General features: G+C 41.2%; 1 protein-coding gene across 9 annotated transcripts in view; it reads right to left on the bottom strand.

The window, feature by feature from the left end:
- The window catches only part of REPS1 (RALBP1 associated Eps domain containing 1), a 234,711-nt gene that overhangs the window by 110,405 nt on the left and 98,878 nt on the right, over positions 1-25,428 (bottom strand). For 6 of the 9 annotated variants that reach the window (XM_033938631.1, XM_033938627.1, XM_033938628.1 and 3 more), the window contains exons 9-10: positions 23,102-23,223; positions 7,028-7,108 (exon numbers count right to left, since the gene is read on the bottom strand). In XM_033938631.1, the coding sequence (XP_033794522.1) occupies positions 7,028-7,108; positions 23,102-23,223 (203 nt within the window). The remainder of the gene's footprint in view (positions 1-7,027; positions 7,109-23,101; positions 23,224-25,428) is intronic. The other 3 variants (XM_033938632.1, XM_033938634.1, XM_033938635.1) reach the window with 1 other exon arrangement.

Here is a 25,428-nt window from a genome sequence, read left to right as displayed (position 1 = left end):
AGGCTTTACTAGGCATCAGTGAGTCCGCTCTAGGTAACGCAACCTTATGTCTCTTGGGATCCATGGCTTCTACGCTGTTTCGCTTAGGTATTTCTCTGTTCTGGGGCTCTGGAGACCAAAGGGGAGGCTAAGCCAGATGCTCCTGCCTCCCCTTCATGTGCTGTGTGGCATGTGGCACAAGGGTGCTCTTCAAGCAACCATCCAGTGCAACTCCAGCATGAATTGGGGGTAAATGAGCCTGAAGACTCCATCCCTGCCAGTTCTGAGGCAAAATTTATTTATATTTATATCCCGTCTTCCCCAAAGAGCTCAGAACAGGTTATAGTTTACAATCACAGTGTTACAATATAGGGTTTATATACAGTACATTGCAATATATCTTCATACAGAATTACTTACTGATGCTGGTGAAGGGTTGAGGGAGTAACTAGGCAAAAAGGTAGATTTTTACAGCTTTTCTAAATTTAAGAAGTTTTTAAGGGCTCTGATATGAGAATGTAGGCTGTTCCAGAAGTTTGGTAAGAAATGGGAATAGGATTGTTTCCAGGCTGTTGGTATTGGAGGGAGTGTCCTTATGGTGTATGTAGGCATATATCATCTTGGGAGTGTAGCGTTTTCTTTGGGGGTATAGAAAGGAAGTTTGTCTGAAGTATTTGGGTGTCATGTTGTAGAGGGATATATATGCCAACACTAGGCCTTTGAAAATGCAGCGTTTGCTTATAGGCAGCCAGTAGGCCAATATCAGTGCTTCTTCCTCTGCTGGGCCTTGAGCATCTGAGCATGCTCAAGGCCTGCGAGTTCACGTTCAGAACGTGAACTCGCAGGCCTTGAGCATGCTCAGATGCTTGTAGTAATATTTATGGTAGATACTGTTAATACGGAAATATCCCTACATGCTCAAGGCCCAGCAGAGGAGAAGGTCGATTTTCAAGAGTGCCCAGATGAGGGTAAGAAGCGGTGGGGGGGTGCCCAATTGTGTCGGGGGGCGGGATCGGATCGTGGCGGGGGGTGCCCAATTGTGTCGGGGGGGGGGGTCGGATCGTGGCGGGGGGGGGGGGGGGGTCGGATCGTGGCGGGGGGTGCCGGTTCGAGGTAGGGGGGGGTGCCGGATTGCGGGGGTGCTCGTAAATCGAGCCATGCTCGGTTTCCGAGGCACCGATTTTGCAAATGTTTTGCTTGTCTTGCAAAACACTCGCAAACCGAGGTACCACTGTATACCAAAAAAGAGGAAGCATGCATCTAAGATTTTGGCAAAACTGTTTGTGGTGAGATTGGCTAGGGAAATCCTGACTTAATACATATAGAATTTGAATTTATCCTGGAAGACAAACAGATAATAAAAAGCATTATCATACAGCCAATGCGTACAGCCCAGAAAGGGAGAGAGCCAACCACAATGATATTGGTTGACATTGAAAAAACATTTGATAGGGCTAATTGAGATTCCCTTGCTGGGGTAATCAGGTAGATGAGAACAGGAGAGGATTTTATAAAAGAGGCCTGGAGGCAAGGGTAAAAATAAATGGAGGCTATACAGAAGTGTATAGGCTAGAACAGGGGTAGGCAATTCCAGTCCTCGAGATCCACAGGCTGGTCAGGTTTTCAGGATATCCACAATGAACATATATGAGATGGATTTGCATGCACTGCCTCCTTGAGATGCAATCTATCTCATAAACGTAAACGGGCGGATGAAATGAGTGTAAGATTTGCTCAGCGGGGATACCCCTATAGAGTGATTCAGAGAGCCCGTAAGCGAGCTACGTATGTTGATAGGTCATGGTTATTGACGCGAAAGGATCAGACGCGATGTGCGCAGCTGGTCACGTGTGTGCAACCATACTCTTATCAGGCACAGGAGCTAAGGAAAAGTATACGGAAATTATGGCCGCTTCTTCACTTTCATTCCCAACTAGTGGAAATGCTCAGGTTTGCCTACACTAGGGATAGGAATTTGAAGGAATTGTTTTGTGGTCCTGCAGTGACAGCGAGTGAGGCTGCAATACAACTGGGGCATTTTAGTTTATAACATTTTATTGAAGGAATCAAGTAAAAATACAATAATATAATACAAAGAAACATTTATTACAATTATATTCACAATAATAATATTTCCATACATATTTCTACCATTCCTCCAAATTAAATTTTCATATAATCTAATCCATTTCTTTCTACTCCCCCCCCCCGCCATGATTCCAACCCCTTCTCCCCTACCCTTTCCCCCTCATTCTTTTATTTTAAATTATGTTCAAACTGGGGCATTTTAAATGTGTGTATATTGCCAGTTTGCCTTGGTAACTGACAGGGTTGTGGTCCCTGGAAGTGATTGTGAATTTTTCTTAAGAGCACACACGGACTGTGACACTAAGTAGGTTGTGTACAGTATAGTTTTCCCATGTGATAAATGGTATCTGGAGCAAACGCGACGTAAGATCAAATTCAGGGTGGCTCAACATCTTAGTAATCTCAGATTGGGTAAGGAGGATACCCTGCTTGTTTTGCATTGGCAAAAAAATACTCATAAGGCAGAGGATATGCAGTTTGTGGTTTTGATTCAAGTGTCTTTACTAAGTGGTGGTAAAGTTTCTGAGGTACTGCTTAGAAGGGAACAGAGATTAATTTATAAGTGGAATATGGTTGAGCCTTATGGACTCAATAAAGAAGTGGAATGGAATCTGTTGTAACAGGAATGGGGGCTGAATATGGTTGTATTCAACAAAGAAGTGGACTGGAAGTTGTTATAACTGGAGCAGGAGTTGTTTGAATAGGGATATAAGGTTCATGGAGAGGAAGTGAGGTCATGCTGTTTGATTTCCTGGTAGACGGTGTGTTTCCTGCTTGTCAGCTGATCCCAGCTTGTGCCGAACCCTGAGTCTCTGCTCAAGTCATGCTTAGTTTACTGGTAGGTGAAAGGTTTTTTTAAATGATTTTGGTGAGGTTTTAGCATGAATTAAAGGGAATGTATATGAATTATTTTGTATTGTAGGTGAAGTTGTGATGTTGGTGAGCCTTGCAAATACAGCTCCTGAAGACGCCAGGTGGTGGAACACAGTCTTGTGTTGAGCTGAATGCTTTATGAATTGAAGAACAGGACCATCATGAGGACAGAGAGGCTTGCCGGCTGTGTTTAAGAAACTGTGATTCTCATGTGCTAGACTGTTGTGCAACTTTCAGTTTGAAGCCTCTCTGACTACTGCAGATGATCATGGACTAATAATGAACTAACTAAGATTCAGTTTTGGATAAAAATAATCACAATCACTGTAGTAGTATGTGTGTGAAAGTTGGGAACTGAGTGTGAGTGATGGGGATTAGGTTCACTGACTAAATTATCCTGACATTCATTAATAAATTAAGTATTGGTAAATTGTAAAAGTACTGTAATGAAATGAACTGTGGAAGATAATATTAAAATTGAATTGATTAAGATAATTCTTGTTTGTATTAAATATTTAATAGCTGGTTTTATGAATTTGATTTATGCATATTTATTGTGGATATCCTGAAAACCTGACCTGCCAGTGGCTCTCGAGGCCTGGAATTGCCAACCCCTAGGCTAGAACGAGGAACAAGATTAAGTGTATCCCCTGAAAACTCAGTATGTTACTTGAGAATTCAAAAAGGGGTGGGGTGGGGGGTGGAGGAAGGTATTTGTTTACTGCCTTTTTGTGTTTACACATTCAAAGCGGTTTACATATATACAAGTACTTATTTTGTACCTGGGAGTAGATGTAAAGATATTTAAAGAAATGAGAGGATTTGTGGAGATGGCACAAGACCCTTCTGTCATGATGGGAAAGGATGGTGGTGGTCAAGATTAATGAGTTACCAAAAGTGCTATACTTGTTTCAGGCACTACTTATAGAGGTGTCTGGGAAGAGAGTATTACATAGGCTCCAGAGAGAGATAACCAAATTTGTACTGGGGAGGAAAGGAGACCAAGGGTAGAAAGAAACATCTTATACAGGAATAGGGAGGGACATAGCTTGGTACAGTCAAACTATAGACTCTTTCTTGGCAGGATACTGAGACATATTTTGGACCAGGAGGTAGAGCGCCTAAGTCAGCAGTGACGTTGGAGTAGGCCTGGTGAGAAGTATGAGACAATCCTGAATTGCCTTATGGATGTCAGAGGAAGGGAATCAGAGTAGGGAAAATAATACCCCATTTTCTCAACACTTGCTGAGGGTATGGGGGAGATGAAGAGGTAGAAAGATTTGAGAAATATATTTTTAGGGTTGGCTCTAATTCAACATGAAGGGAGAAAGGGAGTTTACAGCTCACTTAAGGTTTCAAAATTTTTCCACGGCTCCCCAGGTCAAACAATAGTTCTGTAATCTAATATATACCTGATAGTTGTTAGCTTGAGACGATTATTAATTTAAAAAAATGAAAACAATTTATCATAAAGGTTATCACAATAATCTTAAATTATTTATTTGAAAAAATTCAACAACGAATATATATTTAAAAAAAAAAAAAAATCACAAAACATACTGATAGAAGTGGGTGGAAATGTCTGTGTGTCCTAAGGAGCGAATATTGCGTCACAGACCGTGATGTCACATATACAGTACCTTTGTACGCCTTTTTAAATCCTGGTGGGCTCAGTGTGGGGCAGGAGCATGGAAAGCTAGCTCCTGCCGATACACCCCTGGACCACCAGGATTTAAAAAGGTCCGGGGTGTGTGTGTAAAAAATTGTTAGTCGGCTGGGATGGATCCCTCCTGTCCCGGCCTACCATTAGACCATCGGAGGGGGGACAGGGTACAGAGCCTGGCAACGGGTATGGGATTGGTGCAGAGCCTGGTAGGGAAGGGGGCTGGGTTCAGAGACTGGCAGGGAGGGGGACTGAGTGCAGAGCCAAGAAAACTAGAAGAGTGCTTGAACCTTAAAGTCTCTCCTCATTTGTTAATGACAGTGATGATGGTTCTTAATATCGCTGTTGACTTTACATGGTTGAAATATTAATCTACTATATTTTATTAAATATATTAGTACACCATTTGGTTCAGAATATGGTACACCTTAGTGTAAGCCGAAACCACAGACAACTTCTTAGACTTTATAAGAGTATCAAAAACCATAGCAGAATATCCTTTGTGCTCTAAGGCTGCACGCTCAAGAGCCATGCTGTAAGAGCAAAGTGATCTGGATCCTCCATGGACACTGGACTCAGTAGGAGGAGGTCTTGACAGGCGCTAATCCAAAGGCCGCAACTCCTTGCGCAGACATATCTATAACCTGAACTCCAGAGCTGCTCAACTTATGTCTTTCAGAGTAAGACTTCTGTGAGAACTTCTCTTGCAATGCTGATCTATGTCCCTGTGATGTTTCCTCCTCTGAGGCACTCAGGATAGGAAGACATCATCAGAGCAGTTGGCACTGATTCCAAAATTTCTTTGGTGTTGCACATCAGCTCCATGCCTCCAGGCAAATAACAGAATCTCTAGAATCAGTTGAACGTTCTTCATCCAGTGGTACCAAAAGAGTCAGTGCCGATAAAAAGATCTGGCCCAGATGGTAGTACAGTATCTCCTTGACCCTTCTATCTAACTTTTACTTGAATACTGCTCATGCCAGCATTTGGGGGAGGGATTGCAGGAGCTGCCACAATGTATGTGTTCCTTAAGAGGTATTGGTGGTTGAAAGTCTGACTCTTGGGAGACTTTTGCACACCATCAGATACTGTTTTATTTATCGTTAAACTACCCACTTTATCTGACCTCCAAAGCAGGAATACAATAATACACTCATAAAAACCAAATTCAAAAAGCTGTACCAATACATCATTGAAACCAGCATTCATTATTGTACAGAGGTCAAGATTAGAGGGGATTACACATCAAGTAGAAACTAAATAGCTCCAAAATTCCAGAATGTCAAGCTCAGAGTCATGTCCTTCTATTCAAATTGTCTATAATTCCTACACCACTTCAACGCATATCATATTAGATTAGAAAATCTTTGCTGAAAAAAGGAAATTTTAAGTCTTTCTAAAAGTAGGAGATATTTTTCAGAAATCAGAACACAATTCTCATGAGAATTCGAGGGAGCCAGTAAGGAAGCCGCTCAGCGCCGAGCAGCAGCGCCAAATCATGCTCCTGCTGCTCAGTGGCCGAACAATCTTGATCTCGCGCCAGCCAGTTAGCAGCAGGATAGGAGCATGGAAAGCGGAGGGGAGCAGGGTAAAAAGCCTGGCGGCGGTGGCCACAGCCTGCAATAATTCTGGGAGAGGGGCGTTGGCTCAAATATAAACCGGAACCCCCATTTTTGAGCCAAAAATCCCGGTTTATATTCGAGTATATGTGGTACTTCATCTGAATGTAATCTTGATTTGTTGTATATGGCTCTGTATGTTCTGTGATTGTGTGGAATACACACACAGATACTAAATTTTAAAAACATTTCACCACTGGAGTAGGGAAGAAAAAGAATATAATTGGAAAAAAAAAACAAAAGTTTCCCTAGTTATAGTCCTGCTTCTCCCTCAAGTCCCTGGTTCTGTAATTGCTCCCATCCATTTTCCCATTCTTTCTTTGTCATTAACACCCTTCCCTCCTACTGCATCCCTTTCACAAGCACCCTTTTTTCCCCAACATATAGAAGCTCTCAAATATAAATATAAACATCTCACACTCTCTAACATCTTTCTTGCTTCCATCCCCCTCAAACACTTTTTACCCCCATTTCCTTCTCCTCAGCTATATCTGTCTTGCACACATTCTCAAAGCTAAAACCTCTGTCCCCCTCCAAACAGTTTATCTCCTCACTCAATACTTGAACCCTCAAGTCAGCCAAAACTGTTCTACTGTATCAAAAATTAAAAAAAAGCGATTTTTATGCATTTACTACAATGGTTTAGCACTGTGAAGGCGCACATGTGTCTGGCAAATAAGCAGATAAAATTAATAAACGCCTGCCACCATTCCACTGAATCATGCATAACAGCTGAAATACATCATACAGAAAATCAGGGTTAATAAAATTAATTTCAAACAAGCAAGCTAAGTGATTGACTTACAGGATCAGCTGGTGCAATGTTAGAATCAAATTGGGTCAGAGTTTGTGAGCTTGAAGAGCGTTCACTAAATGTCTCCCACTGCTGAACAGACAGAGGAGAGACAAGTCAGCATAATGAGAAAGATGGAATAAAAGATCATTGTAGAAGATTTAGCTTAAGAGTACAGGGAGTTTTCTGCAAGAGGTTTCTGGTTATGACAGCAAGAATAGATTAAACAAAAACAAAGAACCATCTAATACAGTCAAATTTTTTGTGAAACTAAAATATTAACATAACATGCATATCTAGAGAATTCTGCTCAGAACTGGGCATACTAACCTGCAAAAGATAACAAGCAGGTTCAAACTGCATATTTTTGGCTTTATATAGAGTCTTATGTCTAATTATACAGTAGACTCTCAGTTTCTGGTTGTTTGAGAATTACTGTCAAAATAGTTTTGTCTCCCTTCCCACCTCATTCTATCATCTTCCCACCCCCACTTGTAGGTCCAGCATCTGTTCTTCCCTTCTCTCTGGGTCAGAGCCTGTCCTGACAACCCCTTCTCCCTTCCCCGAAGCAGCAGTCGATCTTGACAACCCCCTCCCTCCCTTACCTGAAGCAGCAGAGCTGGTCCTGACAACCTCATCTCTCTCCCTCCCTCACTTACCTGAAGCAGTAGCAGCAGCAGGTGATCAGAGGAAGTGCCATAAACAGGCTGCTTCCAGCCAGCCCTGGCACGGCCTTTCCCCTGCCACATTGGCAGTGACGAGGCAGAGGAAAGGCCCTGCCGGGTCTGGCTGGAAGCAACTTGTTTATGGTGCTTCCTCTGCTCACCAGCTGCTGTTACTGCTTCAGGTGAGGGAGGGAGGTGAGGTTGTCAGGACCATCTCTGCTGCTTTGGGTAAGGGAGGGAGAAGGGGTTGTCAGGACCGGCTCTGCTGCTTCGAGGAAAGGGGGGATTGTCAGGATCGGCTGCTTGCTGCCTTGGGAAGGGAGGGAGGGAGATTTGTGGCTGCCATGATGCTTCACGAGAGGGAGGGAGGAAGATTAGTGGCTGCAGCTTATGCTTCAGGGACTAGAGGGAGGGGAGTTTTTGGGTCAGGAGCAGGACTTTGGACATTGTCTGAGGAGTATGGGAGACAATTTTGTTTTCTTTTTGCCAGCAATTTTTTTGACAGTTGGTTGATAATGCCGGTTAGTTGAATACCGGTTAACTGAGATTCTACTGTAGTTTACATCTCCCAGTTAGTGAATTGGTGAAAGTATATTTTATTCAGGTTCTAGTCAGAGTGAGTAGTACACAAATATGATCTTCTGGTCCTAGGTGCCAGTCCCATGCTGTCAGTTTTAAAACATGCATTTAGTATTTGCGAAAAACTCAGGTGTGTTGTTTTTTTTGTTTGTTTTTTTTAAAGTTCACTGGCATCTTGTTAAAATTAAATCCAGCTAGATTTTATAAATAATACAATTACAGTTGCTAACACAAGACCTGCAAATTATTCTTTGCATTATATTATTTCAAAAATTTAATCCGTTTTAAGTAACATGCAAGTAAGACATTTTACACAGTTAGGTTACAATCTAACAATTTTTAAAGTTTTGAACCACTGAAAACTAAATTATGTGGCAAATTACATAGAATAAGGACAGTGTTTACAAATAGTAATTCTCAAAGATCTAATACTACAAAACAGGTTTTAGCATGCATATCTCCAGGACAAACAGATTGAAATCTTACCCAACATATTCTGGATTAAGACTTAAGGTTCATTAACATCACAGTATATATGTACAAACTAACCCTTTTCGAGATACCGCTTCTCAAAGGATCTAAGGATTTAAGTTCTTAAATGTTTTCTAACTATTATTAAAAGATTAAATGTAAATGATTTGAGAGCCTTTTTGGGCCTCCTTGACAAGGTATGCTCATAGTCATGTCCTGAACATTTGAATGTGAACTTGCTATCCATTTGCTGTACTTGCTCTCACACCACTCCACTTATATATTGCTACATATATATATTCTTTTTGGGTGGGGGAGGGGGTGTTTTTTGGGGTTTTCCTTGTTTCCTTGATATACTTGTATATGCTTTTGACTAACAAACAGTTTTAAGATAAAAGATTAAATGTTTCCATAACAAAAGTTTTGATGGCTCTCAGTTAATACCACCTTTTTTAAAATGGTCCATAACAAATCGGTAGTAACATCAGACAGAACCTGAAACCTGTTGAAGTCTGGTGTGCAATGGGATTTGAAAAATAGTGTCAAGCAATTATATGCTGACTAGGCCATTGACTTTGGGTTTTATACTGTAGCTGCAGTCTAATATGTTCTGTAGCAAGAGGTAAAAAATTCAAGGGCTGCAATTCTGTGGCATATGGCATACCTGACTAATTCACTTTTACTGCACATATATCAATAGATAAAAGATTGTAAGTAAATACTATTTACACATAACAAAGCAGATGGCAAACAAAAAACAAACCTCAACTAGCTGAACCAAGCTGCCCAGTGCAGAAATGTGACCACTTTACACAAATAAATTTTTGTTTTCTCATACTTAACTGAAAGGCCATCCTCTCCTCCCTACAACGTCTTACGTCTAAGTTTTGGAATAATTCAGAACAGCTACCAAATCTAGCAATGCTATAAGCACAACATCCAATCTCCCAGGACTCCCTTTGATTTGCTGAACAGCAACTAGCCACCACAAACCCAACTGCCCTCTGAGGAGTTGTAATCTGCTCTCACCAACTTGGCTACATGATAGTATATAGGCATCCCCTTCTCCCCCTTGCTTCTATCCTTAGGGGAGTGAAGGATGGGTTGTTCTTACCATTATCACAAAATATCACAAAGACCATAAAATCTTGTTCATTAAGACATATGGTTTGATGCTGCTCAGGAACTTCATATTGTGACCTCTTAGAGAGAAAACAGATGACAGCAGAAAAAGACAAGATGATCTATCCTGCACTCCCATCAATACCAATTAATAAGTTCTACAATCCTTTCCTCTCCTTAAGAGATTCTTTGTTCTTATCCCATGTTTTCTTGAATTGGGCTACAGTCCTTGTGTCCTCTAGAGGTGCCCGATTCGAATCAATTCACTTCGGGTGAATCGATTTGTTTCCAGAAAAAAACAGACTCACCAATTCATGAGCCCCCCTTGCCGCCAATTTATTTTGCAGAGTTCCATTTGGGTTTTCCCTCTACCAGAGTCCTTCCAAAAGTTATATTAGAAGAAAGGACTTCGGCAAACAGAATGCCTGAGAGGGCCTGTATGAACAGTTTGGCAGCAAGATGAGCCCACATCTCCTTGGCTTCTTCTCTTTTGCCTTTTATTTTATTTTTTTTTACTGGTTAGCTCTTTCAGCGCACTCCTTCCCAGAATCGATCCTGTCACCCTTTTCCCCCCAACAGTGATTATCTAATCCCTCCCCCCCAAAACTACCTTTAATTCGATGCAAAAGTTGTTGCCGAGCGGCAGTAGCGAATGCGATTCACAATGCTACCCTGCTGCTAGTCTGGGCATCATCTCTCCATTGCAGCCATCCCAGTGGAAATGGGAAGTTGTCACTGAGGGTGGGCCGCAGTGGAGAGAAGATGCCAGGAGCAGCAGCAGGAGAGCTCCGTGGATTGCTAGATTTGCAACTGCCACCAGCAACAAATTTTACAACAAAATAAAAGTAGATGCGGGGGGGGGGGGAAGAGAAGAACTTGTTATGTTATAGATTGATGTTCCTATTTTTGACATGATATTGCCTTGGTTAAATAAAATGCTTAAACTTAAAAAAGTTGTGTCATTAAAAATGAATTGAATCGAAAAATCGATTCAACAGTGTGAATTGAAATATTTTTCCCTGAATCAGGCAGCACTAGTATCCACCACCTCTGCTAGGATGCTGTTCCACACATCCAACGTCTATAGGAATTCCAAGTATTGCCTCTTTGGGTGGGTAGGAGAACGTTGGAGGGGGGTTCAAAGGCATATCTTTAATTTTATTTGGGCTGGTCGATGGCCCAGAGTAAGTAGAAAGGTCTTATGTATGGGGAGAGGGGATGGGGGGTTGGGGGTCCCTGATGTGATAAAATATTATCAGGCTGCTCAGCTGCGCGCTCTTTTAGAGTGGCAGATGCAGACGCCGAACCAGTGGGTGGAAATTGAGCAAAGCTTAAGTGCTGGGGTGCCTTTGTTACATTGGCCGTGGGTGCCTGGTAGGGTGCGACTGGTGGGGGAGATATCTTCGGTTGCGACTTCTCTGAGGGTTTGGAATCAGACCCGAGCTAGCTTATTGGGGCGTAGGCGGCATTCCTGGTATACACCGTTGAGACATAATCCTGACTTTCCACCGGGAAGGGATAGGGGAGTGTTTACAGACTGGGAGTCTCGGGGCTTAGTCTGTGTGGGACAGTTGTGGGATCCGGTTCTGGGTAGGATTAGACCCTTCGCAGAACTCAGGGACAAGTTTGAGTTTGGGGTACGGGATTTGTTTCCCTACCTACAAGTTCTCCATTATATCAGGACCTCGGGCCTTCTGGGGGACTTAAGGGGTGGTAAGACGCCCTTTGAGTTGCTATTGGGTCCAGTGCTCCGGAAGGGAGTTCTCTCTGCGATATACAGGTGTCTTAATTGTCGGGGGGCTCCCTTTCCCTACATGAGGGCCTGGGAGGGTGATGGTGGTTCCGCTATTTCCTGGGACACTTGGGGTGACATCTGGTCGGAGATTTCCTCGGCGGGTATAGCTGCTTTGCTGATCGAGAATGGATACAAGGTCCTCTTTCGTTGGTATTATACCCCTCAGGTTGTGGCTCGCTGGCAGGGAGGCGCGAGTGTTCTCTGTTGGAGGGGCTGTGGGGAAGTGGGTACCTACCTTCATATGTGGTGGCAGTGTGGGCAGGTGTGTGGATTCTGGACTGAGGTCTTTGTTCGGGTGTCCCGGATCCTGGATGTCCAGATACCGGCCGATTGGCGACACGCCTTGTTGTTTTGGCATCAATTGGATCTGGCTTGGGGTGACTCTTTGTTTTGCAAGTTGGCATTCACTGCTGCTCGATTAGCCATTGCCTCTTTGTGGAATCAGGCGCTCCCTCCCACGTGGGCCCTGATGGAGCAACGTTTGCTTAATTGGCAGAACCTTTATCACTTAACGGCCTTGCGACATGGTAAACTACATGGCTATGCTCATGTGTGGCGTAATTTTCGGGCTTCTGTGGGGGTTTGTGGTAGGGGTGGTCAGGGGCTTTGAGTTGGCCTTGGAGTCGGAATGGATGGGTGATGCTTGGGGGGATCCCATAACCATATTCCTTTCCAATTTTTGGTTTATGTTTGGAATTGACTATCTCTCAACCATATTGAGAGCTGTAGGTATTGTGTTTTGTCCCTGGGGGGTGGGAGGGGGGGTATTGGCTGTGTTTTGGTGGGTATTCTAGATTGTTCTTATTAGTTTGTAGGACTTGCACATGTCTATGTTGTCGATTGTACTTATGTGAGCTATTCTGGAGTGTGGTACTTTGCTCTATGTATTTTTGTTCTTGCATTTCATGTGCAATTGTTATGTACTGTTTGGAGTATTTTTCAATAAAAGCTTTTCAATTGAAAAAAAAACAACATCTATAGGCCATTATTGAGATGGCTTGAGGAAATCTACTAGGATAAGCAGCAAAAAATCTTGTTTTATTACTTGGGATCTAGTTAGGTACTTGGGACCTGGGTTGGCCACTGTTGGAAACAGGATACTGGGCTTGATGGACCTTCGGTCTGTCCCAGTATGGCAATTCTTATATTCTTATGCTTATTAAAAAAAGTTCTCTTAGATAACTTCTGAATTTATTCCCCTTTCATTTTCATCCTAATTCCAGAGCTTCCTTCCAACTGAAAGAAGCCTGACTAATGTGCATTTATGTCATGAAGGTATTTAAAGGTCTTTCATATATTCTCCGATCACCTTTCTTCCAAAGCATACATATTGAAATCTTCAAGTCTGTACCCTGGACTTCATGGTAAAGACCACAGATAATTTTAGAAGCCACCCTTCTCTTCACCTTTTCCAGCTACTTTTTAAGAACCATAAAGTCTCTTTCTCCTCTCACCTTTTTGACTTTCCTAATAAGGGTAATTTTCTTTAAATTATCTTACTGCATTTTACTTTCCTCCAGATTTTCCCAACAAGCTATACTTAATATATTTTCTCATCTTGAAAAAGCTTTCCTGACGTCTAGAACCTTCAATGAAAGATTAGGTTCTTACCTGGATAATCTTCTGCCAGTTAATCTACTCTGGATTCTGTGTGTGTGGTGATTTATCCCTTCCCGTAAAATGGCAGAGAGAGAATACTTAAGCTTTGAACACTTCCCCTATAGGGGCCGAACTCCAGCCCATACCTCAATTAAGCCCCAAAGCAATCGAGCTCCACTGGAATAAAAGACAAAAGAGGAGGGGAACAGGGAAACTACCCACAAACAAGCAATTCTGGTCTGCTCTATAACTTAAAAAACAGGAATTAGAAGAAAACATCATAATAAATGAAACATAACCACAGAGAATTAACCTGCTGTGTGCAACTGGCATTAGCATTAAGGGAGCTAGAGGTTAAGGAATACACTTACACATACTGGGTTTCTTGGTGGATCGCCATCTGGCTGACCAGTGAAGAATTCCAGGTATGGAACACAGAAAGCAGGCAAAACAGGAAAGACAAGAGGGTGGGTCGAATGGAATCCGTAGTAGATTAACTGAAAAGATTATCCAGGTAAGAACCTAATCTTTCATTCAGTTACAGCTACTCCAGATTCTGTATGTGTGGCGATGTACCAAAGGAGTGGCTGATATCTAGGGAGGGACAGAAGAGTCTGCCCACAAGAACAAGGACCCAGAAGCAGCGTCCTCCTGAGCCACTACATCTACTCTATAAAATCTGGAAAAGGTATAAAGAATAGACCAAGTAGCTGCCAGACAGATCTCTGCAGGAGGAATTGCCCGAGACTCCGCCCAGGAAGAGGTGATGCTCCTGGTCAAGTAAGCCTTGAGAGAGACTAGTGGCTGTTTTCCGCAGACAATGTATGCCGAAGAGATCGCTATGTGATTCCATCTAGCAATAAAGGCCTTAGATGCTGGCCTGCCAAGCCGGAAGTGGCTGATAAGCATAAACAGGTGGTCAGAAAGGCAAAATCATTTGTCCTTTCCAAGTACTGGAGCAAAGCTCTGTGGATGTCCAGTTTAACATAACATAAAAGTTTATTTATATAACTGTAAAACCTTGTAGTTTGATGAGGTTAACAATAAAAGAAAAACTGTACACACACACAAGCTGACAAAAATTTTTTACACAGAAAAGTCTTAAGCAATTTCCTAAAATGTTGGTATGAAAGAGTTGGTTATCAAAATACTAAATTCTTTATCCCATGTCTCAGCCTGAAAAGAATCTATAAAAATATATTTTATGTGAACAACCTTTTGCAGATGGAAAAGATAACAAAGTAAAATTTTGTAGTAAATGTCTAGAGTCTACAAATGTGAAATGGTCAACAAGATAATCTGGAGTTAGACCATGTTACCTTATAACATTTACATCCAAATTTGAATATAACTCTTGCTTCAAATGGAAGCCAATGAAGTTTTTGGAAATACGGTGACACACGGTCTATCTTCTTCAAATTAAAAATTAAACAACTGTATTTTGAATGATACATAAATCTATTAAAGTTTATTTGATAACCTGTTAAGTAAATATTACAATAATCTAAAATACTCAAAATCAAAGATTGTACTAAATGCCTAAAGGAATTAGTATTAAAATAAGATCTAACTTTACTTAGTTTCTGATACTAAATGGGTAAATGCAACATCAGAGCATACTAGGGAGATAAAAGTCCTTGATGAAATCAAGGACTGCTTTATGGAGCAGCTGGTTCAAGAACCAACAAGAGGTTAAGCAATTCTTGATCTAGTTCTTAGTGGAGTGCAAGAATTGGTGCAGGAAGTAATGGTGCTGGGGCTGCTTGATAACAGTGATCATAACATGATCAGATTTGATATAATCCCTGGAATAAGTTTTCACAGGAAATCCAATACAACAGCATTAAAAAAAAAGAAGACTATGATAACATGAGGAGAATGGTAAAAAAGCTAAAAAGGTCAAAATATACATCAGGTGTGGCTGTTATTCAAAAATACCATCCTGGAAGCCCAGACTACATATATTCCATGTATTCAAAAAAGAAAGAGGAGGCAATGGGAGGGGAGTCAAGATGGTGGATGGTCGTGACTGAGCTCGAAACGCTCAATGGAATAGTGTCTATTTTTTACCTTTCTACTGCTTGTTAGAAGCATATTCTTTCAAAATGCCGCTTACGGAAGGGTACAGTGAGGGCTGTGAAGTTACCAGCTCTTACCTCCTCTCCGAATCACCCAACGCTACAGCAGCTTTTTGAGCACTGAGAGCCAGCCACCCCTCGGATTGAACATTAGGGAGCTGATCCCGCTGGGGGCCTGAGCTCGGCTCTTTGGAGCAGAACACTTCTTTGTCACCCCAGACGATCTCCGCATCTCTTTGCTCAGCGAAGGTGCAGAGTAGTGAATCCAGCCCAAGGCAGAGGATGAGGAGACCCCCGGAGCTGGACTTGGGAAGAGCCTCTGTTGCCAGTGCACAGCAGACTCTGAGTAATGCAGGAGGAGCTGGAGACCCGGCAGAAACCCCTGAAGTCACGCTGGAGACACTCCTTGCAGCCATTAAGAAAATGGATATTATTGTGGAGAAAACAGCCAAGGACATGGAGGTACTTGTACCCAAAGTGGATACTTTCTCTAAGACAATAGAAAAAGTAAAGCAGGAATGCATGTATAAGATTCAAAAAGAGACTGGTTTCTTGAAAGATTCAATAGCTGAGGTTATAAAAGATCAAAATTTAATTCACCATAAAATTGAGCAGATTGAGAACTTTAATAGGCAGCTAAACTTGAGAGTCTTAAATTGTCCGAAAATTCAAGCTATGTCTCCAGTTGAAGTTTTCAGAAAGTTTCTAGTATAAAATTTTAATTTTCTCCCGGATAACATTCCGCCTATAAATAAAACTTATTTATAGTTTCCTAAGAAAAAAATTTACTATTAGCGATACGACAGAAAATGAACCGGTTGAAAGTAGCCTGCAAAAATCTTACAGCAATTCTAGAGGATTCGTTATCTGAAGTCATAGAGAGAACATCTTTAATAGTGAGCTTTGTTTTTGAACAAGACCTATGGTTATGAAAATGTATTTAAAAAAGGAACTCCTTTTTGTGGTCAGAAATTGTGGATCTACCCAGATGTCACCAAATCCACACAGGAACAGCGTAGTTTCTCACTATGAGGGAAGAAACAAAGAAATTGGGAGTCATCTTTCTGTTAGCTATCCTTGCAAATGTGTTATTAGATATTTGGATTTAAAATATGTTTTCTTCCTCCCTGAACATCTAAGAACCTTTTTGGATCTCAAGAGGTTGGCTAGAGGCTCAAATTAATATACCATGGTGAAAGCCATCTAAGCCAATTTTTTAATGATGTAATTTTGTTATAAATTATCCCTTATATTTCTAATGTCTCCCCTCTCGATAGCATTTATGGAGGTCTACGAAAGAATCTAAACTCATTAGTGATAGCTTATTTTTTATTATACTAGGTGTATGATTTCTGTACTTCTGGAACAAGTAGCTCTACTTGTAAAATTTGGGTAATTGAACAAAAATAAAATAAATAAAAGAAGGAAGGAAGGCCATATGGTAACCAGAGTGGTTAAGGAGTGAGGCGAAGAAAGCTATTAGAGCTAAAAGAGAATCCTTCAGAAAGTGGAAGAAAGATCGACTGAAAATAATTGTAAACAACACAAAGAATGTCAAGTCAAATGTAAGGTGCTAATAAGGAAGGCGAAAATTGCGCTGAAAGTAAAAAGGAATTTTTTTTTTTTTTTTGGGGGGAGGGTCCAATTCTATTATGCCTTTATTGTCCCAAAGTGAGCAGTCACTCCTAGGAGGTTCGGTTCTTACTCAGAGACAGTTGTGAAGAGGCGGTGGTGGTCCTTGACCAGGGGAAGGACCCCATAGTGTGCCATCATTTTAAGTCAGCAGCACTGCTGGATATTATCATGAATTTGCTGTGGGAATTGAAGTTGGATTCTCCACAAACTCCGGTTACCCAGTGCTTGGTAATGAGCGGCACGCTATTAATCACAGAGCATTGAGGTTCCCTGGAGGGTTCCTTATGGGTGGCTAAGCTTTATCTTTATTAAATATTTGATAAATCACTAAATCATGGTATGATCAAATCTAAGCAATGTACAATGGTAAAAATAATATATATAGAAATTTGAAACAGAACTCCATAATTTAAAAGTAAAGCACATACATCTCAAGATCACTCACACATATAAAACATCTCAAGATCACTCACATATATAAAACAATCTAACAAAAACTATAAACACTAATAAATTAAAAGCTATTAAATATGTTTTTTTAATTAAAACAATAAAACAGTGAAATCAAACACAGCATTCATTCAGTTAACAGTAAAAGCAAAAGCAATCAGAAAGCAGAAATGCCACTAATGGCCAGAATATATATTCACTTTGGTGGGCGCAGGTTTTTGGAGGTGGGAGACCATGTCTCTGTCCCCAGAAACCCTTAAAAATTGAAATTTCAGACCCCCCTCCCTGATTTTCTCCACAGACTGCAATAGCCAGTACTCATAGAGCTACGCTGGTGCTTGCCTGCTTCAGCTTAACCTGTAACTGGAAATTATGGAGAAGACTTCTGCCTCTGCGCTAGAATCTGCACATCCAAATGAAGTTATCTTCAGTCTGCCAGTCGGGCTGAAGCCAGACCTAGACCTCATCCCCCTAAAAACCACACACCACAATGGAAGGAGGTAAAATGCATCCGACACTCATTAAAGCCCTTGGACCACCATGGGGCCATAAAGCCTGTGTTCAAACTACTAATAAATCAGGGATGCAAGCTAGCTTCAAGGGGAATGGACCTTGAGTTCAAAAAAAGCCTCAAAATTCAAAGAACCCCCTCCCCTCCCAAAAAAATTGTCAGAGCAGATCATAAACACACCTTCTCAGTTTGCTTGCAGAAGGAAAAACTGAAGGTGGCAGTACAGTCCACTGGGGAAGGCGGCAGAACTGAAAGATGTGATCGACATACTTCTGCAGACCGTTTACTTACTCATAAAATACTCATAAATAAAGCCCCGATATTTCTGGAAAGATATTTAATACCTTACTCCCCATTTAAATCGTTAAGATCAGAGGATAAAGGCCTATTAATAGTTCCCTCTTTAAAAGTGATCTACTCTAGGAGAGACATGATTTTTTCTGTTGCGGCCCCACAAATCTGGAACTTACTTCCAATTAACCTAAGAGAGGAAAAATTACTGAATAAATTTAAAAGCCTTCTAAAGGGCTGGCTTTTTAAAGATGCTTTTCAATAAACCGGCTTTATTATACTTGAGGGGATGTCACTGAAATAGGTGGAATCTGTTCTTTGAAATATGTGGGTACTTGTTTCCCATCCTGTGTATATTAAACCTATACCTGATTTTATTTACTGTTTTATTTTTTTTTAATATTGTATTTTATACTCCCTTCTTCCCTAATGTATTAATGTCTAGTAGTATTTTATGTGATGTATGTGGATTTTATTATTTTTATTCGATTTGTTATTTGCTGTAAATCGCATTGAAATATGATTTTGCGATCAAATCAAATAATTTATTAAACTTGAAACTTGAAGAGGGAGATAACCTATCATCCAGAATCCTTTGCCCTACAATAGTGTTTGTGACAGGGGCAAAGGTGAAGTGTGTGCCAATATACTGAAGGTGTAGGGGAAGAATCTTCAAAAGGTACTTTCCAGTGCCTTCCTTCACAGATTGTTTCAATTATTTTCCCTTTCTTCACCTGTGCTGCCTGTCCAATGTGCTGAGAGAGAGAGAGGGGAGCTTTTGGCATGACGTGCTAGTCAGCAGTCAGTCAGTTCTTATAATTTTCCACATAAACAATTAATATTTTGGGGGCCAGGTTGGTTCTCTAAAAATACTGTTCTGCATTTCTGGTTTTCAAGTTAGTTCAAGATACACATGTATTTCTTGTATGACAAATCTGGAGAACTCTGTCCCTTTTATTTTTGGGGCCAATTATCGTGTCTACAAATACTGTCCTTACCTGAGGATGAGGGTTTTAGCGTCTGGAAGCTAGTCAAAAATGTATTGATTTAGTTCAAAAAAGACATTTCACCCTATATTTTTGGTTTTATTTTTATTAACCTACAAACATATGGACATTGCTTCTTTTTGAGCAATTCTTTCCAATACACACAGGGCTCCTTTTACTAAGGTGCGCTAGCGTTTTTAGTGCACGCAGGAAATTACCGTGCACTATGCTTCTAGAACTAACGCCAGCTCAATGCTGGCATTAAGGTCTAGCGTGCTCTATTCCACGCGTTAAAGCCCTAACGCGGCTTAGTAAAAGGAGCCCACAGTGTTGGAAAGCATTAACTAATATCAGGACAAAAATTTTTGAAATTAATAGGTGTACAAAACACATATGTATATATACAACTGGAACTTGTGCAAAATTTACTCTTACTATTTTATACTAAAACCTTTGTTCTGAAGTCTTGCAACCTAAATTGGTCATGTTCAACACATTCTAGTCTTGTCAACTGTGGTCTACTTTACAAGTAATAAGAGTATGCTTTCCAAAAAAAAAAATCAAAAATCTAATAAATTATGGACAGTTAACCAGTGAATACATAGGGGTCCTTTTATCAAGCTGTGGTAGGGGTTTAACGCACTTAATACTGCGCGTTAAACTGCCTGCCGCGCTAGCCGCTAACACTTGCATTAAGCAGGCGTTAGTGTTTTAGCCGGCCACGGGGGTTAGCACGTGATGAGATGTCCGACGCGCTAACCTCGCTAGCGCGGCTTGGTAAAAGGACCCCATAGTTTATCACACTGCTATCTAAATATTTTGGAAGCTTGTAAATGTCTTTATGGACATGTCCTCATCCTCTCGTACCTTTTCCTTCTTTAAGATATTGTTTGTTATTTTTCATCTCCCTAAATCCTTTTAATGATATCACAACTCAATATCAATAAAAATCAAAATCCTTTTATAATGGCCAACTATTACTGAAGAAATTATAGCAGTTACTTTGGTTACTTTACTTTTGACAACATGCACCAAGGACCATTTTGCCCTTTTGTCTTTGCTTAAAATTAGCATTAGGATCCCTGAAGCCAATGCAGCAGAATCTTTTATATGCAATGGGTTAAGTTTTCAACAATGGTGCATCTTGATGACATCTGTAAATGCTTGACCAAGGTGGATTGATGTCTAATGTTGATGTATTCCCCACAGCCCTTGGGAGACAATGACTTCAACGCACTTGGATCAAACTTAGATGAAACCAGGAAGACCTTTAAAGTATCTTTTGATAAGCGACAAAGCATATTGCGTTCAGGCTCAAGTATGTCTATGACCAACATTTTGTTTCACTCATCACACTCAGAGTTGCTTGCAGTATACTGTTTCTGGGATATCAGAAGACAAACAGACAGTGCGGAATCAATCAAGCTTATTAGTAAAAACTGTGACATTGCTTGATATACATGCCCGGTATAGGTTGTGACCATGTTTAAATAAAATCAAGGAAGCACCAAAATTTGACAAAAAGCAAACTAGGATTGTTCTAGGGAAGAAAGGGGCAAAACTGAAGCGGTCAATACAAATGTGACACTTTTTAAACCCACTGAAAAATGCTACTGGGCTCCATATACCGGATTTTTTTTCAGGTGGGGGAGAAAAGGGACATGGCTTGCTCCTTTTTTTCAGTTTAGCTCAAAATGAGTTACAATCAATATTTTAATGTCCCCCAGAAGGCTTACAATCTAAGCTTGCGTCTGAAGCAACTGAATTAAGTAACTTTCCCAAGATCACAACGTTTCACAGTGAGATCTGAACCAGGCTTTCCTGGTTCTCAGTCAGCTGTTTTAATTAATGTATTTTTTGCTCCATAAGAGGCAATTTTTTCCACGCAAAAGTGGGTGGAAATGTCGGTGCATCTTATGCAGCGAAGATAACTTTTTTTCCAAACATTTCCACCCACTCTGTCATACCTTTTTTTAATGTCTCGTTCATTGGGGGTACACAGGCTAACCGCCGACCGCCCCCCGCTGCTGCTCCGCACTTGCCTGCCTGCCACCACTGCTCCCTGCTCTCCACTGCTGTGCCGCAACTCCAGGAAGGGAAGGGCCAGAGTGCAGCGATTGCACGCCGCCAGCCCACAAACCTTCCCCCGACGTAAGGATGTTGGAAAGAAGGTCCAGGCCACCCAATTGGCTGGCCCAAACCTTCTCTCCAACGTCCTGACGTCGGGGGAAGATTTGTGGGCTGGCGGCGTGTAATCGCTGCACACTGGCCCTTCCCTTCCTGGAGTTGTGGTGAGCAGCGATGGACTGGGGACAGAGGAGGAGGAATCAGCAGCGAGTAGGCAGGCTTCTGCGCGGCATGGAGGGAGGAAGGGCAGCAGGCAAGCTTCGGTGCAGGCAGGCAGTTCTCATCTGCTATGCATTGATTTGAAAATTCTAGGTTCTATATCTTCCTATATACTGTATACATTGCCTAAAATGGAAAAACCAACCATTGTGAATGGAGTTCGGAAAATCTTCTGCAGAGGCTCATATGGCTGCTATTCAAATTCAGAAGTGACAACTGGAGGTTTCAGCGAGATAATGGGCTTTGTAGCTTACAACACCAAGTCCTGAATAAGCTAGTGATAGGATTCAACTTCTATCATTAGGGCCAATAGGAGCATGTATTGAATATAGTTGAATGAATATAGTGGGAATGGTGTTGATTCTATGATCCAATACGGACTCTCATTGAGCTTGTGAATATTGGTGACTGTTGTGAACAGCAGGACTTGCTCTGAGTCAACATCTGAATTCTTAACAAGGAAAGTAATGTAATGTAATGTAATGTAATGTAATTTATTTCTTATAAGTCTCCCCAGTGAGAGCTTTGTGTATTCTGGAGGAATAACCAATTCAGTCAAGATTGATGTTCTGGTCTTTTTGGACTTGTTTGATAGTTTGCTTTAAAGATACTGTCTTTAGCAGGTACAGTTTTGTAAATGTAGATTAAACAATTTGGGCAGGCTTGTCATTACTGTTTGCTGCAGCTTGTTTTGTGGTGGCCTTCACACAGGCAATGTCAGTTTGGTGTGCAGCAGCAGCGTGCATTACTGATTGGCTGGCCCGGACCTTCTCTCTGACTGGCCATCGTGAGAACGGGCTACTGGGCTTGACCCAGTAAGGCTATTCTTATGTTCTTAATAGAGAAAGGGACAATTGTTGGGCCTGAGTGAAGAAAGAAATATTGGATGCACAGTCAGAAGGAAGTGCAACAAGAGACTCATAAAATCACCAAAGGTAGGAAAAATGATTTTATTTTCAATTTAGTGATCAAAATGTGTCTGCAGTCTATATTTTGCAGTATATTTGTTATTTTTCAATAGTTGTTACTGAGGTGGCATTGTATATTTTAAAGTCATCTGCCTTTACATCTTTGGAAAAACCTCTGAATATGAATGATAATTAACATTTTATCTGTGTATCAGGGAAGGGGGCTGGGTTCAGAGGCACAATTTGGTTCAGAATATTTTTTTCTTGGTTTTTCCTCCTATAAATCTAGGGTGCGTCTTATGGTCAGGTGCGTCTTATAGAGCGAAAAATACGGTAAGATGGCCCCAAGCAAGAACACTAATATAGAAAAATCCTACACAATGCACTGTTTTAGAAGACTCTAAGAGTATATACTACACACACAGTTTGGGCTCCCTCTTACGACATCACCCACTTATAGGGGCTATATATTCTGCTTGTCCTTGGAGAACTCAATTAGCAATAATAGTAAACAATTCTGTTAGGAAAATAAATACTAGTTTGGATAGAATATATTAAGAAAGTACCCAAATACAAGTGGTTTAAAAAATTTTACACACTCCTAATACTATTGCCATATTTTTTTTTTTTTTAAGTAATTTTTCACTAACCTCACTGCTTTGATTCATTTCTGGCCAGGTCTGGTTTAGCGATGGCATTGATGGGGACTTGCTTGGAGGTGGTTCTGTAGGGGAGCTTGAGTAACCTACCTCACCAGATTGAACCCCAGCTTCTGAAACAAGAGAACCAGCACTATAAACCAAAAATGAGCCACATAACATTCTACTGATTATAAAATTTTGGGCACTAATGTTGACATAAGCAAATCCATATTCTTCTTACTATAGATCAAATTAATTTTCAAGACATGTATCACCACTAAAAGCAGGCAAACTTTAATTCATACAAGTTTAGAATGAACTTTTAATCTAATAATGTCTTGTGGCTGAAGGATTAACTGAAAAAGTGACTTTGCCTACCTGTATCTGATATTCTTGAACAGCAGTTTTTCACACAGGTGGCTAAGAAGACTACACCTCAATACAGAAAGGAAGAACTATCAATAGCTTTCTGGAAAGTCAAGTTTTCTCTAACTGAACATCATAGCAACCCCTACTTTATTAGTATAGCTTTGCCTGAGAAAGGACAAATTGAAAAAATTCATGACAGATGAACAGTGTCAGTCTAGTGTCAGGAGACAAAAGCGGCATAATATCTGTATGACATAATGCAATCGAGTTCTGCCATAGCTGGATGAGAGGGCTCTGCCACTAACACAACTGGTTTAGAAGAAACTGATGCATCCGCCAGCTGCATCCAAAGAGCTGGGTCCAAAAATTGCACTTTCCAGAGGAGTCGAAAAAAAGTCCAGTGAAAATTCACACCTTGTCCACTGTAGGGCCCTATTGAGGCATTCGGCACTGTGCCAAGTGTCCCCAGTCTTGGAACGCAGGTGTTTGGCACCAAACACCAGAATGGCCTCAGGGTGAAATATTTTTCTGAAATCAGACCCAGGCTGGCTCCCCAACTCTGGAGGACCTGAAGGAGGCAAAGCCCAAAGCTCCCGCCCCCTCCCTCAGCACACTGAAGCATGCGTTATATGGTCACTGATCCTGCACCAATCCGGTGCAATTAATGCACACATTCAACAGATCAGGGGCCAGGGAGTCCATCCCAAATGATTTTTAATCAAATTGAGGGGTTTTGAGGTAGAAATAAAACTTTGAGCACAAGATTGATAAAAATCCAAGATGACCGCTGCCAACGCATTCGTGCAAAAATTGGCAAAAATAAAGAAAATCTGAAAATAAAAAATAGTGATTGGGGTTTAGGGAGGTGACAGACCTGAACCCTACCCTTGGAAACTCTGAAAATGCATTTTACAGAGTCCCACAGACCACCCCCATAAGAAATAATGGAGGTGTACTTACAGTCTGTGAAGTACCTGCCTGCTAGCTCTGTTACACTGCAGCTGAATGGAGGAAAAGGATTTTCTGCCTTAGAAACTGCTCCAAATGACCAAACTTGAAGATCTTTGGACTGCCAGTCGGACGGACACCGACTGTAACCTTCACCTTTACGGAAATTCTCCACGCAACCAGGGGCAGGAAACGCAGTCTGCATACTGAAACCCAGAGGGAAATTTTCCTCAGAACACATACAGCCTGCACTTAAACCCCTGCCAGGGTCAGAGGGCAAGCAAGCTCCCAGGGGAATACTGAGTCTGAGAAGGGTGGCACAAGTAGACTGGCTCAACAGATCCACCAAAGCTTCTCTGTAAAGCAGCAGTCAGGCTCCACAGGACTGCATCCTTTCCTCTGGCAGAGGACACCACATGGGGTCTTCAAGGCACTTAAGCCACCAAAAAATAAGCGAAAAAATAAGAAAAAGATGCATAGCACATCCAAAAGACTTCTGCACGGATTGCTTGCAGAAACTGAAAACTACAGACGGCACCAAGAGCATCTGCTCAGAAAAGTGTTTGGATTTCTGCAACTCCTGGATTGCGGGAAGGGATTGAACACCTAGTGTACTGAATCCAGAAGGGATGTAATAGAATTCACATTGTGGCCCTTTACACGAAAAAGGTTGGCGAACAAAGCTCTAAGGCATAACTCGATGAGGATGGAAGCTGTGGTTTCTTTGACAATTTTTGATTAGGTTTACTTTGTTAGTATGCTAGAATGCACTATTTAAATTTTGTGACTAGATTCATATTGATGAATTATACAGTTTAACAGGCCACGTCAGAAAACCAAACTGTATTGATCAAATTATACATTGTTGTGAACTCTGATGCAAATCCCCTTGAAATATGAACCATGTCAGGCTGGATATAAATCACTCAACTCACTCTGGAATTATCACTTAACTATGGTTGTAAAAAGCAGTATAAAAATGATATATAAAAGGAGATTAGGTTCTGACCTTGATAATA

Source organism: Geotrypetes seraphini, chromosome 3, assembly GCF_902459505.1.
Source record: "Geotrypetes seraphini chromosome 3, aGeoSer1.1, whole genome shotgun sequence".
Taxonomy (NCBI): Eukaryota; Metazoa; Chordata; class Amphibia; order Gymnophiona; family Dermophiidae; genus Geotrypetes; species Geotrypetes seraphini.
Note: the sequence above shows the minus strand (reverse complement) of the source record. Positions and strands in the feature narration are given on the sequence as shown.